General features: G+C 40.1%; 1 protein-coding gene across 2 annotated transcripts in view; it reads left to right on the top strand.

Annotated features, from left to right (window-relative positions):
- GIPC2 (GIPC PDZ domain containing family member 2) overlaps nt 1–24,109 on the top strand; it is a 73,014-nt gene extending 48,905 nt beyond the window's left edge. Inside the window, exons 4-6 of one of the 2 annotated variants that reach the window (XM_035018226.1) lie at nt 9,805–9,908; nt 15,636–15,717; nt 23,928–24,109. In XM_035018226.1, coding sequence (XP_034874117.1) covers nt 9,805–9,908; nt 15,636–15,717; nt 23,928–24,073 — 332 coding nt within the window. In that variant the 3' untranslated portion in view covers nt 24,074–24,109. The remainder of the gene's footprint in view (nt 1–9,804; nt 9,909–15,635; nt 15,718–23,927) is intronic. The other variant, XM_035018227.1, reaches the window with a different exon arrangement.
- The last annotated feature ends 595 nt before the right edge of the window (nt 24,110–24,704 follow it).

Here is a 24,704-nt window from a genome sequence, read left to right as displayed (position 1 = left end):
CTTGGCACATAGTGCTATATAAATGTAAGTCATTTGTAATAGGACTACTGTTATGGCCTGTTTTAATCCTCATGCCATTCTTGAGAGGGTTTTTCAGATAAGTAAACTGAGACTTTGGGCAGTTAAATACCTTGCTGAAGTCACCCAGTGGTGGACAGGAAGTGCAAGTACAGTACTTAATTCCTGTTTGCTCCTGAGGCTTGTGTTCTTAACCGTGTATGGTACTGCCTCTCTAGAATACAACGTGAACTAGGACACGTGCTGTCATACAGATTTCAACAAAGTGCACTTCAGCTGAGAGCTGACTTCTCCATGACTGGGAAGGGTTCTAAAGCTTAGAGTTCTGGGGCCTGGGAGAAATGGTAAGATTGGGAAGGAACTTCCCCAAAGAGAAAGCCATGGTTTTTGGTAGGTCCCAACAGTATCAGGGAGCAGTGTCCTATTTCCATGAGAGGTGACAGGGCCCCTGATAGAATTGCATACACTATTAGAGTCTTGAGAACTGTGCATGGGGCGCCTGGGTGGCTCAGACGGTTAAGCGTCTGCCTTCAGCTCGGGTCATGATCCCAGGACCCTGGGATGGAGTCCCGCATCGGGCTCCCTGCTCAGCGGGGAGCCTGCTTCTCCCCTGCCTACTACTCTTCCTGCTTGTACATGCTCACTGTCTGTGTCAAATAAATAAATACAAAAAAAATCCTAAAAAAAAACTGTGCACAGCCTTGCAATCTGAGGTGAAGGACACCCTGTGTCCTGGGCTTGGGCTGCAAGTGGACCCACTGACTTGGACATAGAGTTTCAGGGTAGGGTTTGTGTTGGACTGAGCATATTAGCTCTCTTATTCCTCGGAGAGGAAGATAGATTTACATAATAAAACTAAGAGTCAGTTTCTCACCAAGCCTCTGGAGTGGGGGCTCAAAGTTCGGTTCAGTCTGACATTTCTTATACCCGGAATTATGGAGTAAAATTTTAAATCCATTTCAGAAATTTAAATTGGTGTTCAGAGAAGGGAAAGATATGAGTAGGCTGGACTACATGAGAAAGACTCCTAGAGAAGATTGCATTTGAACTTGGCCTTGGCAGGTGGAAAGAAAAGTATAGACAAGGAGGGTTTTCTGTGGGAAGTGTTCAGGACAGTGAAGAGCCCAGGCTTGTAGGAACTTCAGCAAATCAGGTTGCAAAAGCAGTTCCTGGGTTCTTCCTTTTTTTTAATTTTTAAACTTAGGTTCAATTTAATTAACATATGCTGTATTACTGGTTTCAGAGGTAGAATCCAGCGATTCACCAGTTGCATACAACACCCAGTGTTCATCACTTTAAGTGCCCTTCTGATGAAAACAGGGAGACAAATCATGGGAGACTCTTAACTACAGGCAACAGACTGAGGGTTGCTGGAGGGGAGGTGGGTGAGGGGATGGGGTAGTTGGGCTCTTCTAAGAAGAGCTCCAAAAACTAGGTGGGGAATCTGAGCGTGTTTTTGAGGATAATAGGGAGTCATTTAGGTATTAGAACTGAAGAATGACATGATGAAATAGATTTTGGGGAATCAAGCCTGGAAAAACAATGTGGCCGTATTTTATAGAGGAGAAACTGTGTAGCAGTGCCTGAGTGAGGGATAAGGGCTGGGATTGGGGGCAGCAGCAGGCATTTGAAGGAGAGAAAGAATCCTGAGTAATATTGCCAAGGCAGAATGGTGGTTAGGGGCTGGACCGATGCTGCTTAAAGGAGAAGAGAGAAGAGAAGAGGAAGTTCGGAAGCAGATGTCACTGCCAAGATGTCTATCCTTGGAGCCTGTGTAATGAGAGTAATTAGAAATGAGGCAGTTTGGATGTGGAAATTGGGGGAAAGTCGGGGAGAGATGTTCAATTTTAGATAGTTTGCATTTTATCTGACAGTGCATGCAACTCTCATGTATTTTTTGGCAAAGGTTTAAAGTCACAGTGATAAATTTGGGGGATAGAACATGCCACCTAATCTTCTTACGTTGTAGTTTGTTCTGCCCTTCTCTCCAGCTAGATGTTGGTTTGGCATTTACCACAAAGTTACTATGGGAGAAGATAAATGAAGAGCTACAGTTTCTTTTGTGGGGGTGTGGCCGATGGGTTAGATGAATACTGAGTGTAACTGATAAATATGTTTTCAGTGTAAAGACCCAGCTGAATAAAGACTCAGGCTAAATATGCACTCTTCCTATTCTAATTGTAAACTGTCATTAAAAGAAAATTCATTAAATGCTGACATTTTTAATTAACAGAAAAATGAAATTATAATCCATAATACTAAGAACTTTGTAATCGAGGCTTCCCAAGACACTTACCTTAAAGAGTGATTGGCTTCTTAGCACTATAACGTTTCAGGAGCATTTGGAGTTAATACCTGCGAATAGAAGACAGATGACCGTTTTCAAATGTTCTTAAGCTTAGTAATAGCAGTGTAGGAGGAAGGGAGCAAAAATGATGCTAAAATATAAGTGGCTTCCTTAATAGGGCTGAATAGTGTGAATATAATGTAACTTATTAGAAAAACAGCAATTATGTCAATAATACATATTCTGCCAGAGTATTTGTACAATGGGAGTTGTCATATAAATTACAGGAAAATGGATCTAACAAATTGTGCTCAAAATTGTGGTAAGAGTATGTTTTCAGAAGAAGTTAAGGAGATTATCCCTTTTGTGTATGGAAAATGATAAATGAAAAGGCAGATTATAAAATATTGGGTGGTAATATCCCATTTTTGTAAAAACGATCTTTAAATGTAGAAGAAAAATGACTTACAGTGTATGTATGTTGAAATTTAATGGTTGTTTAGGTGGTGAGTTTGAGTGACTTCTTTCTTTAGGATTCTTGTATTTTTTTCATTTTAAAATCTAAAACAAACATATTAAATTTCATAAGAACCAGAAAATAATTATTTAGAAAAAGAGGCTAGCATTTCTAGGCTAGGAAGTAGGGAGACTGAATCATTCTATTTTTAGTGGCTTTATAATTTTTAACTATATGATTCTTATTTTTTTAAAGGATTTTATTTGAGAGAAAGAGAGAGTAGGGGCAGGGAGAGAGGGAGAAGCAGAATCCCCGCTGAGCAGAGAGCTGGATATGGGGCTCAATCCCAGGACCCTGGGATCATAACCTGAACTGAAGGCAGGTGCTTAACCAACTGAGTCACCCAGGTGCCCCTGATTATTCTCAATTTAAACAGTTTTCTTTAATATTATAAATGGTTCTGTGTTAGAAATGTGGTAGAATATTCCATTGTATCAGTTCTTTAAATTGTTAAGATTGTTTTTGTAACTACTTTTCATACTTTTTATTGAAGGCTGGTGGAAAAATATGTAGTAAACCAATAATAAAAGTGAACAATAACTCCTGAATTTTTGAATTCTTATGATAGAATCATACTGTGGAATAGAATAAGTTTAAAAGGGTAAATGCATTTTAGCCAGCCCTTAAGTTTTTTGCCATCATATTGGAGTCCAGAGGTTTATAATCTTTTTTGTAACACAGTCCCCTCTGGATTAAAGCTAAAAACCCTCTTCCCAGAGGTACACATTAACTTTTGCCTGTAATTTCAAGGAGTGTTAAAAACAGGGCTGAGTTTTTCTTAAATGACCTCCTAACTAAAGAACAAGATTTGGGTCACGGTTATTCCATTTCCCATAAATGTCATGCACTGTTCAGTCTCATCAGAGGAACAGTTAAGAGCAAGTGTGTGTGTGTGTGTGTGTGTGTGTGTTTTATGGGGTTGGTTCACATGTTGCCAGCCCTTTTGATCCAGTGGACAACTGACGCCTTGTGCATGTAGCATCCATTTCGTTCTTTTTATCTGCCCCAGCATCCTACCAGCTGAATTAAGAAACAAAACAAAACCTCATAGGCTATTCTAAAGGAGTCTGAGAAATGTTGATGAGAGGAAGGACACATGAAAAAGAAGAATGTACAGTTAAAATTTTAGATTCTGGGGCACAAACTAGATTTTAGGTCAGCTGTGCTGAGAAGTGTGTGTTTGTGCATGTGTGTTGGGGTTTGGAAGTAGGGTAGGGAGCACTTGAGCTGTTTCTAGACAGTTCCATTTGTGTATGTCCAAGCATTGCAAGGCCTGTTTAGAAATTGCCTCACTGCTTAGAATTCTGTATTGTGAGATGTCTTTTAGTTGGAGACCGTGGAAAACCTTACCAGACTGGCTTGCGGCAAAAAAAGAGAATCTTATAAATCAACTCCATGAGTGATGCTGGCATTAGCCAAACTCTGTGTAGGGCCTGGATAATGTGATCAGGACCCAGTTTCTTGCTCTTTCTGTGCTGCTGCCTGAGGTATCCGTGTCATTATTCGTATATCATCTTAAGGTTAGCTCGACACTGTGTCCCAAGATGGTGGTCAGCAACTGTTGGGACTCTGTGATTCCTTATTCATGTAGAACAGAAAAGGAGAGTATCCTTGTCTCAGAATTTCTAGCAAAAATTCTCGGGTTCATTCTGACCTAACTGACTTTGGTCACATGCCCACCTCTGAAATAGTCATTTGTGATGAAGGGAATCCATTAGGTTTTCCATCCCTGAAGCTGGGAGCAGTCAGCTTCCCCTGAACCACAGTGATCCTCAGGTAACTGATGGATACTGAGAAGACAACCAATGGGATGGACGCTGGAGGACCTTCATTACTGAGTGCCCCCATGAGGGGTTGGGTTTAAACTCAGCCACTTTGGAGAATGAGTTTAAATGAGTTTAAACTCAGCCACTTTGGAGAATGGGAGGGTCATGTGTTGTTTCCACCCTCCTGTAAATTGAAGAGGGGGGGAAATCATAGTTTGTTTTTTTTTTTTTTAAAGATTTTATTTATTCATTTGAGAGAGAATGAGATAGAGCATGAGAGGGGGAGGGTCAGAGGGAGAAGCAGACTCCCTGCCGAGCAGGGAGCCCGATGCGGGACTCGATCCTGGGACTCCAGGATCATGACCTGAGCCGAAGGCAGTCGCTTAACCAACTGAGCCACCCAGGCGCCCCGGAAATCATAGTTTTATGGAACTAGTATCCACCCGCCTGTAAATTGTGTGTGGGGGGTGGAAATCATAGTTTTATGGAAAAGAAATAGAATAAAAAAGAGACCTCTGTATTTGAAGTGACAATTTTCTGAAACCTCTTAGGAAACCAATGCAAATATTTCTGATGGGGAGGGAGTTCGGGAAGAGCAGATTTCCCTCTCTAGATTGAAATGTACCAGAAGAAGCATTCTATAATACGAGCCAGGCCACCGGGCTGAGCACATTTTATACATTAGCCATGCGAATGTTTAAAACAACACCATATTTAGGTGTTTATCTCATTTTCCGGATAAGGGCTTATTCACGTTCTCACAGTTTGTAAACAGAAGAGCTGGGTTTTAAACTCAGGTTTTCTTATTCTGAAGTCTATCTTGTTCCCTGAGCAAGTGTTGGATGTAGCTGTGTCCATCTGTACTCACCTCCTGTTAAAATCCTGGCTCTGCCCCTGCTTATGAAAATGATGATCCATACTCTACCCATACCCAACTAGGGCCCTCATGGGACCAGAACAGACCTCGTTCTGGGCAGATGTTTCCCCCACTGTGTCACCCTGTGTCACAGTTGGGGGATCTACACCATGTTGTATGTGTGCCTTCTGAAAATGGGACTTCAGTTTGTCAGCCCCTCTTATTTCTCTAGAGGTCAGGGTGGGACTGGCGATAGACCTTTTCTCTGCTTCTCATTTTCTCCACTTGACCTTGAAAATACCACTTAAAATGGAGTATTAGAATGATACAAGTGTGTATGAACATCTTATTTTAAAACCTATATATTCTTGGGGCGCCTGGGTGACTCAGTCATTAAGTGTCTGCCTTTGGCTCAGGTCATGATCCTAGGGTCCTGGGATCGAGCCCTGCATCGGGCTCCCTGCTCTGTGGGGAGCCTGCTTCTCCCTCTCCCACTCCCCCTGCTTGTGTTCCCTTTCTCACTGTGTCTCTCTCTCTCTCAGATAAATAAGTAAAATCTTAAAAAAAAAAAAAAACACAAAACTATATATTCTTGTATTTTTTTTTTTTTAATGTAAAAACCCCATTCTTTGCATGGAGGACACAAATTGGAGTTCTGTGAAGTCTTATATAATTATAACCTTAATGCATGCCTACGGGTTCTGTTTCATTTTTTAAAAACTAGATATGTGAAATGCTGAACGTTTAAAGATATTTTTCCTAATCTAGTGTTGTCTTGCCCACACCTAATTTTTTTTTTTTTTTTAATCTTAGCCTCATGGAATCTTTCTAAAGCAGTTAACCTACTTTTCCTAGCAATAACAACTCCTTGGTTCACACTTACTTCATCAGGGCATGTACTTTTAAATTAAATTACATAATTAGAATAACAGATACAATCACCACGAAAGGGACTTGGGAACGAATGTGACTGCTTCTTGGTGCCATCCACCTCAACTGTGGGAGCAGCCGTGTGCCCACAAGCCGTGAGTGTTCTGTGCCCTATGTGACCAGCAGGCGGGTGGTCTGTATGCTTCACCCGAGTGAGGAGCCCTGAATCTAGTGGATCTAGCTAGCAGCAGGCTGCTTACTAGTGTCTGCTGTATGAACCACAGCCCTCTCCTCACTCAGCCCCAAGAACAGCCTCAGGTAAACTTGTTCATGGGAAGTGAAGGGACTGATTTAGGACTTGGCTTGTTTGGTTAGACATGCTGAGGCCAGCACCCCAAAAGTAGGCCAGACAAGAAACATTCACAACCTTCAAAACATTCAGCGTGGAAGTACCCAGCTTGTCCCCTCCCCCGCTGCTCTGGGTGAACAGGACCATCCTGCCTGTTTTCATGTGTAAACTGGTTGATTTATGTCCCTGAATCATAGGATCATAGAGGAACATGGCTTCTGTTTCCTCAGCTGTGAAGTTGGCCTTTCTGGAGACTGGGCCAAGCCAGAACTTAAATTTTAACTTTCGGTGCCACCGAGTGGTTGGTTTTGAGATAACCACTCTCATGGAGAAGGACGGTTTGACAAATAATGACTGAAAAAAATACCTGGGGTGAATAGGCAGAGCAGATAGGATTTTTAGGACAATGAAACTACTGTGAATGCTGCTGTCATGGTGGATCTATGTCATGAAATTTTCCAAGCCCGTAGAATGTACAACACCAAGAGTGAAGCCTAATGTAAACGGCGGACTTTAGGTAATGATGTGTCAGTGTAGGTCTGTTGATTGTAACAAGCGTACCACTGTTGTGGCGAATGGTGTTGATGGGCGAGGCTGTACATATGTGGGGGCAGAAGGTATATGGGAAATCTGTCTTTCAGTTTTGCTGTGAACCTACAATTGCTTTTAAAAAAATCTTTCTTTCTACATTTCCTTTCTAGCTACTGGTGTTTCAAGTAAGAGCAAGGTAAGATAGAGACATCATCTAGGGAGGTTGGCTGACTTCTCCAGCATTGATGACAGTCCCTTGATAAAGTTCCCACATTCCAGAGGCTGGGTCCTTAGCTTTGTAAATCTCAGAAACCTTTTATTTTCTCACTATTCCCAGAGTTGTTCAAATTTCCAGGGTTATATCATGCTTACTAAACTTCCAAGAGACTTGTTAAGTCAGAATGCTAGTGTAGTACTTTACAATTAGAAATGTTTATGTAGTGGGAGACCAAAACACAGGTGTTAGCTGAGCAGTTCATTTTCCGCCATGTAGGAAATTTATATGGGAAGACAGATTATACTGAATAGGTTGCTTGGTGAAGTCACAGTGGTGGGGTGTGTGTGGTATAGGGAGTGGTGGGGGGTGTTAGGTGGTTTATCTTGAAGGTTAGTATCATCAAGCTGAGACTGCCTTTTTTTTTTTTTTTTAAGATTTTATTTGAGAAAAAGTGTGAGTGTGCACACATGCAAGAGCAGGAGGAGGAAGAAGCAGGCTCTCCACTGAGCAGGGAGCCTGATGTGGGGCCCGATCCCAGGACCCTGGGATCTTGACCTGAGCCAAGGGCAGACACTTAACCCATTGAGCCACCCAGGTGCCCCAAGCTGAGACTGTCCTGAGCACTTTAGGTCTATATGTGACTCAGAGCCGGGAATGTGTTGCTGGGCAGTGCTGATGACAGACTGACCTCGTCTTTTTCTTTGGGCATTCTTTTGGAAACTCTGTGCTGAACATCTTGCTTCCATTAACTCATTCTTCCCTCAGGGCTTAGTATGACTGGCAGGGCAAATGCTCTAGACTTGCCAGTAATGCTGTAGTCTCTGGAGAATCTGGTCACCATGATTAGCATTAGCATAATCAGTCACCATTTATAGGTTTTTGCTTGGGAGAACTGGTCTCTTTATTGCATGATAATTTTTAATAATTTCATTCTCAGAAGACGACTTGTTTTATGTTTTGGTGATTGTGTCCCCAAATGCAAGTTAAAATTAATATGTAAAATCCTTCATCACTTTGGAGTAGATTCCCAGTAGCAAAACAGTACTTGCTGAAGGTAGGAATTATTCTAGGTTCTAAGTCAGTTAGAATGCATTTCTGCCATGCACTTGATGTCTGTCTTGAGAGCTGTGTACAGACATCACTACCTGCTTGCATATTACCAGCCTGTCCCGTGGTTCCTCATTGGAGCTCTGTTATTTCCAGTTCTTGGTATGGCCTCTTCCTGCCCCTGTTTCTGTCCCTTGTCCCAAACTGCTGCCACATAGAGTCCTCAGGCGGAAGTACTTGGGGGATATTTGCAAAGTTATAAATTGGTAGCCTGTGACTAGAATCGGATCCACAGATCTTTTACTTTTGCCAATATGTTGTTTTTAAAAGTTCGACTTACTTGACAAAACTTAAAAACGAGAAGATTCACAGAGAATTCTGAGTATCCAGTTTCTTTGCATACAAGTCGCTCCAGTTACACGGGGCCTATATCTCCACAGGTCAGTAAGTTACTGGAGTGGCCTAGAGAGGGCATGGACCTTGGAGTTATCCTCAGGCCCCACCCTGCCCTTTCACTCATTTATGTTACTACTTGGTCTTGGGGAAGGGGGTGACTCTTGGTGCATAGGAAAAACAAAAAACACAACAGGCCTAAGGAAAGCAGTAGTTTTCCATGGAGTTTCTGCTTCTTGTTCTTTTGCCTGCCTTCTGAGGGGAATTCCTTCCTAACTTGTTCCTAGCCTCTGTAGAATCCTGCTTCTCTCAGTATGGCACCTCTCAATATATCCCCTGTAGTTGCAAGAGGGGCAGTGTTGGAGTGTCATTGGGGAAAGCATACAGACTTCGAAGGGTCACAAGACCTGGATTCGAATCCCAGCTCTGCTCCTTACTGAGTTCCATTTCCTTTTCTGTAAAAGGAGGGCTGTAACTTGTCTCATGGGTTGATACGAGTATTAAATGGGATTTTGTATATAGAGCATCATGCCGAAGGTAGGTACTCAAACAGTAGCACCTCCATCCCTGTCTTCTATCAAGACTTGACTTTTCCTTCTTTGTGACCTTAATGAAATCTGGCTGAACTTCTGCCCCTGCTCTCCTGTTACTTATACCCCATTAATCTTATAATAAAGCTAACTTTTATTTTTTATTCCTTATAACTTCCAGTCTTTCCTAACTGCACACTTCAAATAGTTCCCTTTTCTTTTTTGTAGCCAGACTGTATGTAGAGTATAAGAATAATGATGGCAGGTGAATTTATTTTGTTTAGGAAATTCTATAAGAAGGCATATCTTCTATCAGATCTCTAATTGTGTATATAGTTTTATGATAGAAATTACATTTGCTTTTATAGCAGTCTGTTGAAATTCTGAGTATGCACACCTTTCTCCCTCCATTGTATGTTACAGAAGTAGAGCCAAGGTCGAAAGCTGGAAAGTCATCAGAAAAAATTAGTACTGGAAGAGAGACACTTCGCTTGAGATCAAAGGGTCCTGCCACCATGGAAGACATGGTAGGTTATGTTTATTTAATTACCATTCTGCTTGGAAATGTGTGGATGTTCATGTTTGTTAGAGCTGGAAATAAAAGTTTTCAAAGTTAAACAAAATACCATATACTCTAAAGCATGGACTTTAATTCATTGCCCACTTAAACAATATGGAAATTATTGAAAGCATTTAAGAAGGAAATGTAGAAAATAAGTACAAGAGAAGAAATTGTGATCTATAGCCATCTTCAGCTATCTGCAGACAACATTTGCTAGAATCTGTGGATATCTGGACTGGCTCAAAAACTTAACCAAAGTTCCCTGAGAGCCAAGAGAAAGTCTCAGGACCACCTGTAGTAGCAGGCATACTTAAGGTTTTGATAATGAAAGATTATATTCATGAACTCCAGTCTCCTCAGGTAAAAACCTTTTGTAGTCTTCTTTGACTCTTCTCTTTCATGTTCCATGTCCCTTCCATTAGCAAACCCTTGTGGGTCTACCTCCAGAATAGACCAGAATCCAGCAACTTCTCACTACGTCTGCCCTCATCACTCTGGCCCAAGGCACCTACATCTTGTCCTGAATATTGCAGTCACCTGTATTCAGTCTTCCTGTGTTCACCCTTGCCCTCTCTCTTTCCCGCTGTGCTCAGCACAACAGCCAGAATTAAAAACACAAGTGGTTGCTTTTCTGTTCCAAACACTCCAGTGGTTTCCCATGCCACTCAGGATAAAAGCTAAAGTCCTCAGAGTGACCAACATGATCTGACTCTGCATTTCTTCTCTGATCTCGTTTCCCACACTCTCCTCTCGGCTCTCACTGCTTCAGCCACATGGGCCTCCTTGCTGTCCCCAAATACTCCAGATGCATCACAACTCAGGATCTCTGTACTGCTGTTCCCTCTGCCTGAATGCCTTGCCCATTTAGGGGCATGGCTCTACTGACTTCTTCATGTTTCTGTCCACATATCACCTTATCTAAAAGGCCTTTGAGTATCTTGCATAACAAGCAATTCCTGCCACCCCTCCCCCTGCCCAATCTTGCTTGCCCTTAATTTTCTTTAAAGCATTAAGCACAATAGGACACATTGTATCTTTGTTTCTTGTCTGTTTAGTTCCTTTGCTCACATGTCTTGTTCACATGTCACCCCAGCGCCTAGAACAGGACCCGGCACATCAAAGGAGTTCACATCTTTGCTGAATTAATTAATAAATGATGCATTTAAACTTGAGAAGGGTAGGATTTTGCTGATTGACTTGGTCAGTTTTTGAGTGAAAAACACCAAAAGGGGGAGAGAGAAATGGAGGGACGAAAGGTGGAAGGAGAGAACAGTAGGGGTTAAGGGAGACAGGTTAAGGACTCCAGGTGGCAAGCGGTGGTATGCTCACCCAGTGAAGACAGCGGTGATGAAGTTGTCCTATAGGCAGCTGGGGGGCGGGGGGGGGGGGGTCAGGCGTGCGTCTGAGGCTGGGGAGTTCCTGCATAGGAGAGGGTACAAGTGCCAGACCCGGCTAGTTGTGTGTTCATATTGTCCTAGGATTCCCCATGTTTTTGAAGAGCAGAAGAGTGAGACCGGTGAACAGGGAGGAGGCCATTTTCACAGAGTGGGATCCCAGAACTTGTTGGGTGACGACTTCCAGGGTCAGTCATGGGGGTGGTTTGTTGGAGCAGACACTCAAGGAACCGTGAGGCCAAGGTTGTGCTTTTGAATGTTTGAGTCACCCAGAATGTTGTCAGTTGGTGGGGGGGGGGGAATCCAGAGGAAGACTCTGAGTTGGGTGCCTGGGTACTGGGTAGTGAATGAAAGGATTGATGTGGAGGCAAATGCAAGGAAGAGACCTGGGAGGGCCAGAAGCATTCTGCAAATGAGATATGATGAGGTATGTGAAAAACTCAGGGCAGTGACATCTGGCCATTCTGAGTCTCTACTTTCCCAGTGTCCTGCACACTCTTAGGCATATTGCTGTGGGCCAGTAAGTGTTTATTGCATGAATAAGCAAACCTGAGTAGAAGAAAGGAATCTGGAAGAGAATGGAAGAACAGTGAGGAGGAGCTTGCAGGGGGAGCCAGGAGAATGCCCACCGCTTTCCAGTCCAGGCCGGGAGGAACAAAGGACAGATCTTAAAACCGCTTACAAAGGAGGCAGAGGTAGTGGGAAAACTCCATGTCACTTCAGGAGGAGGGTCATTGAATAGTTAACATAATTGATATGTGTTGAGCACCTGCTATGTATAAGGTGCTGGGATGAAAAAGAGCAGCTGAAGATCTATCTGGGGAGGTAGGAAAGATTCATTTGAAGATAAACATCTAAAACTCCATTCCTATTTGCATAGCGTGTTTCATTAAATAGGGTAATTGAAAGAAGCCCATAATAAAAGGAAAAATTTAGTTTGGTACTCATATTAATTTGGTGCAAATGTCTTATCATCTAAAGAATTTATAGATCTGAAACAAGTCACCGCCTTCTAACCTAGCACAAATTCTGAAAACTGTGGGAAAATTCCACCTGCATACCTTATAAATTATTCAGTATGTGTTTCTTGAGACAGGCTTTACAGTCCAGGTGCTGGTGATACAAAGATGAATAAAGACCTTGTTTCTCCTTTAAGGGGAGGGAGTTGTTGAAAGAAGCTATTGAAAACTGGGGAATAGATTTAATGTCACAGAGGGCTGATCAGCTGCTGTCAGGGATGGGAAGAGAGAGAAAGGTGGCAGGGGGTGGGGTAGGGCGGGATTTTCATCCTGAAGAAATGATTGAGTTGGTTAAAGATGGGGAGAAGAATGTTCTAGCCCTGAAATAATGATGGGCTTGGGGGACCTTGTGAGTGTCCATGGGATTGGGGTGTGGAGTGCTGGAGGGACCTGGTGGGGGCGTGAGGAGGCCTGGGTCAGAATGTGAAAGGTCTGTGGAAATGGAGCCATTTAAGAATTGTAGGAGAGCAACATGGTCAGTTTTGCATTTTAGAAAATCCCTTGGTTCTAGTGGATGGATTGTTGAGCAGGGTAAATTTGAGGGGGTGAAGTTTGCAGGCAGGGAGAAAAATTAGAAAACTTCTGCAAATACCAAAAAAATGAGAGCTGAGCCCAGGCAATCAGAATGTGAGTGGAGAAGAGATGATGAGTTCAAGAGCTATTTAGGAGGTAAAATGGTAATATATTGACATCTGATTGTGTATGGGAAGTACTGATATTTGTTATGAAAACTTACAATATGGCTGGTTGATACAAAGGTGGACATCCAAGTTTCTTAGCATAGCCTGTTGCTTTACACAGCACATCCAAAATATACTGTAAGGAAGGCAAGAGTGGTATATCGTTATTGTTTTTAAGGCTTAGTTCATATAAATAAAAATATGAGAAAGTTGTAATATCCTCAAGGAAATAAAAATCGACATTTGTAATAAAATGCGTATTTCTAATAAGTTTGGAGAACACAAAGCAACATATATTTATAATAGTATTAAAAGTACTATGAATTTCTTACAAAATAATCTTGAATTCTACATTTGCGCCGATAGTTGATTATTTCACATCTTTGGGTAATTTCTTTTTCAGCTAGGAAGCTATTTAAAACCAAGTATTAAAATAAACTGAATGTAGAACCAGACTTTGTCAACATTAAACCAAGATTTTCAAAGAATAATAAAATGCATCCAACCATGCTTTTCACATAAACCTTTAATAGTTTTAGGAAGAACAAAATATTTTGGTACCATTAATACACAAAAATTACTTAAAAATAGTTGTTGGGGCACCTGGATGGCTCTGTCGGTTGAGCATCTGACTCTTGATTTCAGCTCTGGTCATGATCTCAGGGTTGTGAGATCGAGCCCTTCGTTGAGCTCCATGCTCAGTGAGGAGTCTGCTTGTCCCTTTAGCTCCCCCTTAGCCCCTCTGCTTGCACTCTGTCTCTCTTTCAAATAAATAAAATCTTAACAATAACAAAATGATCGTTTCATCATTTCATCCTTACATTTTTATTTTTTGTGTATTTTTATAATGTATACAATATATTAATATAGTAATGTGTATAATTTATGAAAGACACATACTGTTAAAAATGATTAAAGAGAAGGTGACTGGCTGGCTCAGTTGGTAGAGCATGCAACACTTCACTCGGGGTTGTGAGTTCGAGCTCCATGGGCATAGAGCTTACTTTAAAAAATAAACAAAATACAATAAAACGTTACTAAAATTAAAAAGAATCATTAAAGAAGGTAATTTACATGATACAAGCAAACTTTATTCATGATGTGGACAGTCTCCTTTCAGAGAATTGCAAAATGGGGTAGAAGGCAAGAAGCTTTGATAGGATAAAGATTAAAGAACAAGTAAGAGAAAAATAGAAAATATTTGACTGGCTGGGGCCACATAGTCTTGTTTGGGGTGAGAAGTCCCAGAGTTGGCTTGTGTTTGGAGATTGGCTGACTGGATTATACTGTGGTTTTTTTTTTTTTTTTTTTTTTTTAAAAGAATTTATTTATTTGAGAGCGAGAAGGACAGAGAGAGCATGAGAAGGGGTAGGGTCAGAGGGAGAAGCAGGCTCCCCGCCCAACAGGGAGCTGGATGCGGGACTCGATTCTGGGACTCCAGGATCATGACCTGAGCCGAAGGCAGTCGCTTAACCAACTGAGCCACCCAGGCGCCCCAGAATCAGAATCAGTGTTTCTGATTAAGCAGATTATTATTATTATTATTTTTTTAAAGATTTTATTTATTTATTGGAGAGAGAGAGAGAGTAAGAGAGAGCATGAGAGGGGAAAGGGTCAGAGGGAGAAGCAGACTCCCCACCGAGCGGGGAGCCTGACACGGGGCTCGATCCCGGGACTCCAGGATCATGACCTGAGCCGAAGGCAGTTGCTTAACCAACTGAGCCACCCAGGCGCCCCCTGATTAAGCAGATTATTTATAGTGCCAAGAAAGTTAGATAACATGACACCTTGGACAGCACAGCTCCATCTTGGGCCTATAAAGTTATTTCAACAATACAATAAAATTAAAAAATAGTATGTGTTCAGAAATGTTTGGCTCACTTTGGTGTGAACCAGTAAAAGGTTTGGAGACCCTTCATCTGCAAGAGGAAGGCTAAAGCCCTTTTCATGGCACACAGGACCCTTTAAGATCTAGTCCTGTCTGGCTATACTCTTTATCAGACTCTGTGACCTCACATAGAGGTAGCGTGTCAACTGCAATGCTTTTTTTTTCTTTTTAAAGATTGTATTTTTAAATAATCTCTACACCCAATGTGGGGCTTGAACTCACAACCCTGAGATTAAGAGTCCTGTGCTCCACCGACTGAGCCAGCGAGGCACCCCTGTTGCATACTTCTATTTGCAGTGCTCTCTCCTGCTTATTTTCCACCAGTGTATCTTTGAAAACAGTTTTTAAGTCACCTTCTTTCTCAAGTCTTCTGTGAATCTTAAGAGATTTAAATTTACTTTGCCTGTGATGCCTCTTACATCCTTTAAAAATTTTTCCTCATTATTACATAGCTACTTATTTTCACAGTTTTGTCTCCCCTTCTAGACTATTGCCAGCTACTTGGAGACTCTGTTCTGGCTTTTCTTCTTTGAATCCATACACTTAACACTAACACCAAAAATAAGTATTTACTGTCTTGATTTGTATTGAGTTACAGAGCACATTGTAGATCTGTTTCCATCCAAATAAGCTGATGTACACAACCATGAACTGGCTTCACATCAGATTTCATGTAAAAATAGTATCTTATTTCTCTTTTCTTTGATAAAGCCCTCTGAAACCAAAAAAAAAGCAATTGAAAAGATTGATGATCTTCTTGAGTTGTACATGGGAATTCAAGATACTGATTTAGGTAAGATTATACTATTTTTTAAGTCTTACATTTCTTAATTGAATTTAGTGCTGCTTTATGTCTTGCTTGCATTTATACTCAATGATACTTTTCAAGGTAAAAACTATAAAGTGATGAGAAAAACATAATGAAAATAAGGATATAAAACATAAAAGAATAATGAAAAGACCTGGCCCTTACCATTTACTAGCTGCGAGTCAACTTTTCTAACCTTCAGTTTTTAATCTATAAACTATAATAATAATAGCCTTCCTTCATAAGCTTGTTTTACAGATTTAAAAATTATATATAAACAAATTTTATAAATGGCACATATGGAATGTATTTGATACATCAGATCTACATTGATTAAATTATATATCATGTACTGTATGCACTTGATAGGATTACTGAGATCCTGTGAGCAATGAATCAAACAGGAAGAAAAAGGACACACCTGGTGTGTGACTGATCAGGGCAGTTGAGCAGTTGAATTGCTGGGTATTATGTTGTCACTAGGATGTCAGGGTCTTGATTTCTCAATTGCAAATAACAAAACAATAACAACAGACTGAATTCCAACTGACTTAAAGGATAAAAGAGGGGAATTGTTTTGCTTTTTATAACTGAAAACTTCAGAGGTAGGTCCTGCCTTCAGAAATGGCTAGATCCGGAGTTCTCATGCTATCATCAGGATGTGGTTTCTCTTCTTTCCACTTAGGCTGCATTTTAGGCCCCGCTGGTGTCCCCTGGCAACTTCAGACCCTCCCTCGTGGAGTCAAAATGATGGCCATGGCTCCATCCTCTACACCTTAGTGTCAGGCATGATGGGAAACAGGGGAGGGCCTTTTCCAAGTCATTCAAACAAAATGCCGAGGATTGACTCTGACTGGGCTGATGGGCTCACTGAGGCTGGGGGTTGGTTGGGTCTGGGTCAAATGCTCTACCTCCGGAGCTGAGAGTGACTGAAATACTAGGGCTGAGCTGGTGAAAATCCTGGCGCCTCCCATGTAGGAGCCAGAAGAAAGTGCCCTTGAGAAGGGCAGAGGGATGCTGGGTGGTGAAAGAGTATGCACCGCGGTGGTTGGGCTTGTGTCTGCATGCACCCGTGTGTGCGCTCAGAGTGTGTGTGTGTGGATCAGGTACTTAATACATTTTTTTTTTTTTTAAGCCAAAGACTTGTACTGTTTTGTTTCCCTGCTACCAGGTGTAAAGTATTTTACTCTGGCTCAGGTAGAGCGTTTGAAACTCATTATTCCTTTTCTACTTCAACTCATTCTTTTTTCTTATAGAGTCTATTATGTTTTTCTTGCCTTTCTGAACTTTTAAAATAAAATTTCTATGTTGGATATGCAGATGCTGTCTGCAATTGAAGAAATATTAATTTACTCTTTTTTTCTAGTTCCTTGATTCAAAATATAAAATTTGCATATAATAGATACTTGCTCCATATAGACAAGAAGTTCAAGCTGAGATTATCCTGTAGAAAGCCAGCATCTTAAAACTTTTCTACAAAAACTTTTCCTCAACCCTTTTGCATTTGGAAAGACAGATTTGCGTAAGTGAGGTGGGCCTATGAAAATTGTGCAAATTAAAGCAAAGGGATGGGCGCCTGGGTGGCTCAGTTGGTTAAGCGACTGCTTTCGGCTCAGGTCATGATCCCGGAGTCCCTGGATCGAGTCCCACATCGGGCTCCCTGCTCAGCGAGGAGCCTGCTTCTCCCTCTGACCTTCTCCCCTCTAATGTTGTTTCTCGCTCGCTCTCTAATAAATAAATAAAATCTTTAAAAAAAACAAACAAAGGGGATTTATGAATGGCAGTGCTCTTAAATGCAGATTAGACAGTTTGGAAAAATGATACATATCTCTATTTAGTTGAGAAGTTTTCAAACAGTGTAACTGACTATTATAAGATTCAGAAACAGCCTATCAATGCTAGATCTTGATGAACTCAAATTTAGGAGAATCACACTTTTCAAAGGGGAGAGTTTAAAATAGTCTTTAGAATTTAATTTTAGGTATAGGCCTTATAGTTAATTAAGTGTAAGTTTAGAATAGTTAAATAAATTAGTTTTGTTCTTTTGTTATTAAATATATACAAGTATACATGGAAGAACAATAGATAGTGGAGTAATTCTAAGTGAATTAAGGAGTGGTTCTTTAAGAACCCATTTCTTTCACTCTGACAAATTCAGGGCACTAAACATTCCTCACAAATTCCTTGTAAATTAACTTGTAATCCCATAGTAAAGTTAATTAATCATCTGTAGCAAATTCCTCCAATGACTCGGAAAGTCATTATCATTATACATGATTAGCAATGTGATCAGTCATCTAGGGACGTAAAGTTTAAGGAAAATAATTGAAGAATGTCAACCATTGTTAAATTAGGAATTTCTGTCATTACTCAGATCTGATTAGCATGAAATAGAAACCACAAATGTGACACTGATTCAACAAATGAATGTATTTGCTTGTTTTTATGTCTCAGTGTTCTTAGCTTTCAGAAATGTTAAGTCTTAAGGCAGATTGCAGTGACATCATGTTATTCCGGAGTTGTTAATATAAATTTACATTAAAAAGTGAAAAAGGTAATATGGCAATAAAATGACTAAAACCAAAACACTATCTTCACAAAACTTTGGGGTTGTATTTACCACTTGAAAATGGAAAATAATTGAAACGAGTTTAGGAATTAACGGTGCTTTTTTTGGTTGTAAAGTTAAGCTGTGAACTGACTTTTCAACTTTTCAACATGTGTTGCCTTGGAATGTTATCCATGGTGGAAAAATGGATTCTGGAAGATTTTGAGTCCTGTAACATATTGTAGGAGATTGACCTAACTTAATGAAAAAGTTGTATCATATAAGTTTCCTCATGCATATTTAAGGCAACTGTGTTAATTATATATAGAACTATAATATGTCCTGATGATACCAATTTAGGAGTTTGGAGATCATCCTAGCCATGTCAGAATTTTAGGATTTCTAATTTATTAAGAGATCCAGAAATGTGTGGAAAAGAAATTTGAATGATAACTCTAAGTAATTTTTTCTTATAAAACTTTTTTTTAGCTCCTTAAAAAAAAATACAATAATGGCATTTAAATAATTACATTTCTTGGGGCGCCTGGGTGGCTCAGTTGGTTGGGCGACTGCCTTCGGCTCAGGTCATGATCCTGGAGTCCCGGGATCGAGTCCCGCATCGGGCTCCCTGCTCGGCAGGGGGTCTGCTTCTCCCTCGGACCCTCCCCCCACTCTCTCTCTCACTCTCTCTCTCTCAAATAAATAAATCTTAAAAAAAAAAAAAACCTTTAAATAATTACATTTCTTTGCAAATAACAAATGATTTTCTTTCTTCCATGAATTCAAAACCGTGAATACTGTAGAAAGTCACCTTCTCAGATAAAGCCAGTGATTTTGGAAATAGATTTTCATTAACAAAAAAACCATATTCAGCATTGGTCGTGTTTTTGATGTTTGACTCCTGAGTTCTTTGAAATGGATTATTTGTGAAAAGTCTATGGGAAATAAGTGCTAAAGATCTCTCTTAGAAGGAGATACAACTACAGATGGTTAACAGTGGCTAACAATGTTTAGGACTAATCTTTATTTAATCCTGCTCTGTGTCATTTTATAGATTTGAAAACAGATTCAGAGACATTTGGTTACTTGCCCAAAGTCAGCTAACAAATTAAGAGCTCAGATTCAGATCTGGGATTTTTTTTATACCAAGATTTTTCATCTGCAGTAGTATCTTCTGTTTAAAAGTTCTGTTTAAGTATTTAAAAACTTAGTGGGAAATATAGATTGACCTATATCACCAAAATAAGTTTGTTGTTAATAAATGATGTAAAAATTGTTCAGTTGCGGAAATGATAAAAAGATATTTTAAAAATGGCCAGTAGAGGTCAGCACTTAGCTGCTAGATGTGGTATAACATGTCTATTCTTTCAGTGGATTTTTTTTTTTTTTTCTGGCCAGATTGCATTTGGGTGTTAAATATTACTGCAGTGTACTGCAGATCCATTATAGGTAAAAAGCATTTTAGTAGCTGTCATATTAATGTGATGTAACTTAATAAAAAGTGCTTCTTTTTGCTAAAAGCTTCATTTTGCTTTTCTCTTAAATCAAAGATATAGTCTTTAATCAAAAAGGATAAAATACCAATTTACTTCTCCTTTAAGAGTGTTCAAAATATGTGTTTATACTTCATTCATTAGCAAAAATTTGTGCATGTTTTAGTGCATGCTCCATTCTTAATTTCTTTGAAAATTCATATAGCCGATTCCTTACTGTTTTTTAAAAGATTTATGGAACACTGTGTTACATATAGTATTTCTAACACCTTAACAAAGCTGCCTAGTTGGTATTTTTGTTACTTTTAGCAGATCAGGAGTTCCTTGAGGGCAGATACTGTACTGCTTTTAATCTCAGCTCCTACGACAGTACTTCTCCTGGAGTAAATATTTGGTAAATGTTTCTTGACTGTGTGTTGAGAGGCACAAAAATAGTGAATACACAGAGAGTATGAGTCCTAACTTCATAAGTTTGAAACTTTAGCCCTTGGACAAATTATTAAACTTCGAACCTTAAATTCCACATCTTTGTAAAAGGGGTATAATAAAAACCTCAAAGGGTTGCCAACACATTAAATGAAATAATATGTATAAAATTCCTGTCACATCATAAATAATAGGTACAGCTATTTTTAGTGATGATCACTAATAATTATTACTAGTAATAATGGTAGTGGTAGTAGAGGTAGGACTGTATACTGGAGGGCTGACCAACTCTGGGACTGTATTTAGTGTGGAAGTTTAACTTTTCTGCTGTACCAGCATGAGTGCATGAGTGAGATTATACAGTTTTTTTGGATTGTAAGGTTGTGGTATGGGCATCTGAGACCATCATTTTTCTCATTTTGCAACTGAGGAACCCAAGCCAGAGTTTGCAAGTCAGAGTAGGCAAGGTCCAGAATATATTGATCCTGGGCTTAGTGCACTAGACGATGCTGCTGAGCTTCCCAAGGTATCATACAGCCATGTACCAAGTTATTTCTTATAGTCAGGCAGGTGTGTGTATGTGTGTGAGTGAGTGATTGGCTGACTCATTGTCCATCAGTGAACATCTGATTCTGGTCTTTGTGTCCCCCCAGCATTTAAGAGCGTCATTCATCTGCACTGTTAGTTTTTGCTTCTGAATGTAGATTTTCTTATATCTCCTGTGTGCATCTTCTTTCTTCCTCTGCTAGATTGTGTATCACCCACCTGTTAGTATAATCTTTAGGTAACTGTCTCAACAAATGCTATCTGTGGAGCCTATGAGAAATATTTAAAATGGTAGGCTTAGCAAAATTCTGAACTCGAGTCCTACTTTGCAATCTTTAAGTTTTGGTTACTCTTTTTTCCATAGCCTGGCTATAGGACCAGACCTCTAGGTTTTGCTTTCTCCAATGCATGTTAACTGTATCGGTGTAAAAATTATTTAAGTATAATTACAAAGCCGCCTCCTGTCCTGTGCATCTACCAGCATGTACAGTGTATAAGACACTGAACTGGTTCCTATGGGCATAAAAGACTGAGTAGGCTATTCAAGATCTGTTGGGAGTTTATTCTTTTTTTTTTTTTTAAAGATTTTATTTAAGAGAGCATAAGCGGGGACAGAGGGAGGGAGAGAAGCAGATTTCCTGCTGAGCAGAGAGCCTGTCACAGGGACTTGATCCCATGACCCTGAGATCATGACCTGAGCCGAAATCAAGAGTCAGATGCTGAACCAACTGAGCCTCCCAGGCGCCCCTAGGATGTGAACATTTTTAAGGATTTTGATAGTACTGATTGTCAAATTATTTTTCAAAAGCTAAGTTTAAGAAGTCAAGCCTGTGTGTATCTGAATATTTGCTTCACTATATCCTGGCTAGCATTGGTATGCCATTTAAAATATATATAAAAGTTGTAATAAACTTGGCCAAACCCTTTGGAGCTGAAGCTGAAGGCCTCCTTCCTCTTTGAAGTGTTTGGTTGGATTGACAGTAAATGTAGAAGCTTTTGGGTCAGGGCTGAGGCCTGAGGCAAGATAAGAGAGAGGAATAATGATGAGAAGGAATCCATTCCTCCTCACTCATAACTGCTTTTTATTTATTATTATTTTTTTATTTTTTAAAGATTTTTATTTACTTGACAGAGACACAGCAAGAGAGGGAACACAAGCAGGGGGAGTGGGAGAGGGAGAAGCAGGCTTCCCGCTGAGCAGGGAGCCTGAAGTGGGGCTTGATCCCAGGACCCTGGGATCATGACCTGAGCCGAAGGCAGACGCTTAACGACTGAGCCACCCAGGCGCCCCTCATAACTGCTTTTTAAAAGTATTTTTTGAAGCAATCTTAAACATTGAGAAAGGTTATAAATACAGTACAAAGACTTTTTCCCCTTGAGCATGGGAATAAATTAACAATATTTATTGCCCCCAAATAATTTAGTGCATATTTCCTATGAACAAATATATTCTCCTAGCTTACCACAATATCAATTACCAGGAATCATGAAATTAACATTGATACATTACTATCATCTCTTATTCATATGTTATGTTTCACTAAATACCTTAATATCCATTATAGCAGAAGAGCATGTTCAAAATCTTATGTTACTTTTATTTATATCAATTTAGAACAGTTTCCCACTCTTGATTTTAATGACCTTAATGCTTTTGGAGGGTACAGCTGTTATTTTATAGAATATTCCTCAATTCTGATTTGTCTGATTTTTTTTTTTCCAGAATTACGTTTAGGTTATACCTCTGGCAAAAATATCAAATGTGATGCTGTTTTCTTTTCAATTACATCTTACCAGGAGGCATAGGAATTTTTCTATTTCTGATATTGTTCATGTTGATGACTTACAGTGGTATTTGCGAATTGTCTCCACTATAAAGTTATTCTTTCTGTAGTAAGTATTTGGTGGAGAGATATTTTGAAACTATGTAAATATCCTGTTCCTCATGATCCTACCTTCCTTCTGTCCATTTGTCAGTCAGTCATTACTTTGGGCCACATCTCTTCCTTTCCCTTTAACCTGTGTTAGTACAGAACTGTTTGAGACAAGGCGCAGTCCTTAAATGCTCTTAAGAGCCCTAGTGGATTTTAGCTGAAAGACCAGACCTCTTGGTTCATTCAGAGAAATCCTACAACTGTTGAATTGTTCAGCCTTAACCTGGGAGGAAAGGAGATGCTGAGCTTTGGTGTTTCTTTTTTACCTGATGTTCTTTACCCAAGTCCTAAATCACATCCACACTGTCTCTTTCCAGTTGCTGGTGCTTAAAAGGGACTGAGAACAAAACAGCCGAGCCTCATGGGCTCCCAGCCAGTTGGGGCAGGTCCCATGGGAATGTGTACTCCTGAAGATGCTGGTTCTCCAGACATAAGAACTGGGGCTTGGCAATTTACTAGAAAAACAGAACAAGAGCACCACTTTCACTTTCTATCTCAAACTAGAAAGGGGCTCAGGAAAAGTTACCTTGATTCCCTGAGTAGACCGATATCATCTTCTTCTCCCTACCTTGATTTTCCCATTGCCAACTTGTATCCTTTGTCTTTGTTTTTTGGAGGATCGGGGAGTACTAGGTTCCATCATAGTTTGGTGTGGGGTGCTGGTAGAAGGGGCAGAGAGAGCTAGTAACTGTGGGCAGGTGGAAGAGGTATGATGTACTCTGAGATTCCTGGCAGGGTTACCCACAGGGTTTCCTTTCTGGAGCCAGAGGAGTACCAGTAGTTCTTGACTGATGGGTTCCAAGGTGGAGGAGAGGCCAGGGGTGGCAAATCTGGGTGCAGTGGACAGACTGTTTAAAAATGTATTTGCGGGCGCCTGGGTGGCTCAGTTGGTTAAGCGACTGCCTTCAGCTCAGGTCATGATCCTGGAGTCCCTGGATCGAGTCCCGCATCGAGTCCCGCATCGGGCTCCCTGCTCGGCGGGGAGTCTGCTTCTCCCTCTGACCCTCCTCCCTCTCATGCTCTCTGTCTCTCATTCTCTCTCTCTCAAATAAATAAATAAAATCTTTAAAAAAAAAAAATAAAAATGTATTTGCTACCCTGATAGATGATAGTATGTTACTGTTATAGCTTGTACTACAAATAGATCTATGCATGTTACATGTAGAAAGTAATTTTTCTGCTGCCATTTTTCTCAGTGCTCTGATGCTGTCTCATGTCTCATTAATATTTAAAAATTGTTTTTGATAGCTACCACAATATTGGAAGCTGGAAAGGACAAAGGTAATCCAGATGAATTTGCTGTGGCACTCGACGAAACTCTCGGAGACTTTGCGTTCCCAGATGAATTTGTCTTTGATGTTTGGGGAGTCATTGGTGATGGGAAACGAGAATGATGATGACGTGGATGATCCATCTCTGGAGAAATGAGCCATTCTTTTTAAAAAAAATCCATAAGATCTGTTTTTAGACACTGTTACAGACTCTGGTTTGGTCTTACGTGTATGGAATACATTCTTTGAAATATAATTTTGGTTTGTGGGTACCTTTTAATGCGGTTGCAGATGTGGTATGCTTAAATCACCTAAAATATGATCAGTTTTAATATTCATTCAAGAATCTTTTTAAAGTAAGTTTTAGGGGGTATTTCTAGAGAGAGAATTTTGCTCCCTATTAACATCCGTGTTTTCTTTTCCACATGTAAGTAGCTGGTTGTGGTAGCTCTGTCACTCATTTTTAATATCTTAATGCAGTGAAACTGGGATTAGAGTATGATTTGCCTCTGAGCATCTTCATTTTGTTATACCAGCCTGATCTGGGTACGTTCAGGCAGTGAAGTGTGAATTATGACCACTATGGGTCTAGAAAGCATTGTTTCTTTAATCCACTGAGTAAGGGGAGGACGATTCCTAAAGCCTCTTGATGTCTATGGCCTACTTTCTTCATAAAACAAGGGTTGATTGACTTTTATTTTTTTGCTTCTGTAATCCTTTTAAAAAACTTGTTAAAATCTATTATACTGTGTAT

This window comes from Mirounga leonina, unplaced genomic scaffold (genome assembly GCF_011800145.1).
Source record: "Mirounga leonina isolate KUSES-001 unplaced genomic scaffold, KU_Mleo_1.0 Mir_173, whole genome shotgun sequence".
NCBI lineage: Eukaryota > Metazoa > Chordata > Mammalia > Carnivora > Phocidae > Mirounga > Mirounga leonina.
This window is presented reverse-complemented; position numbering and strand designations above follow the sequence as displayed.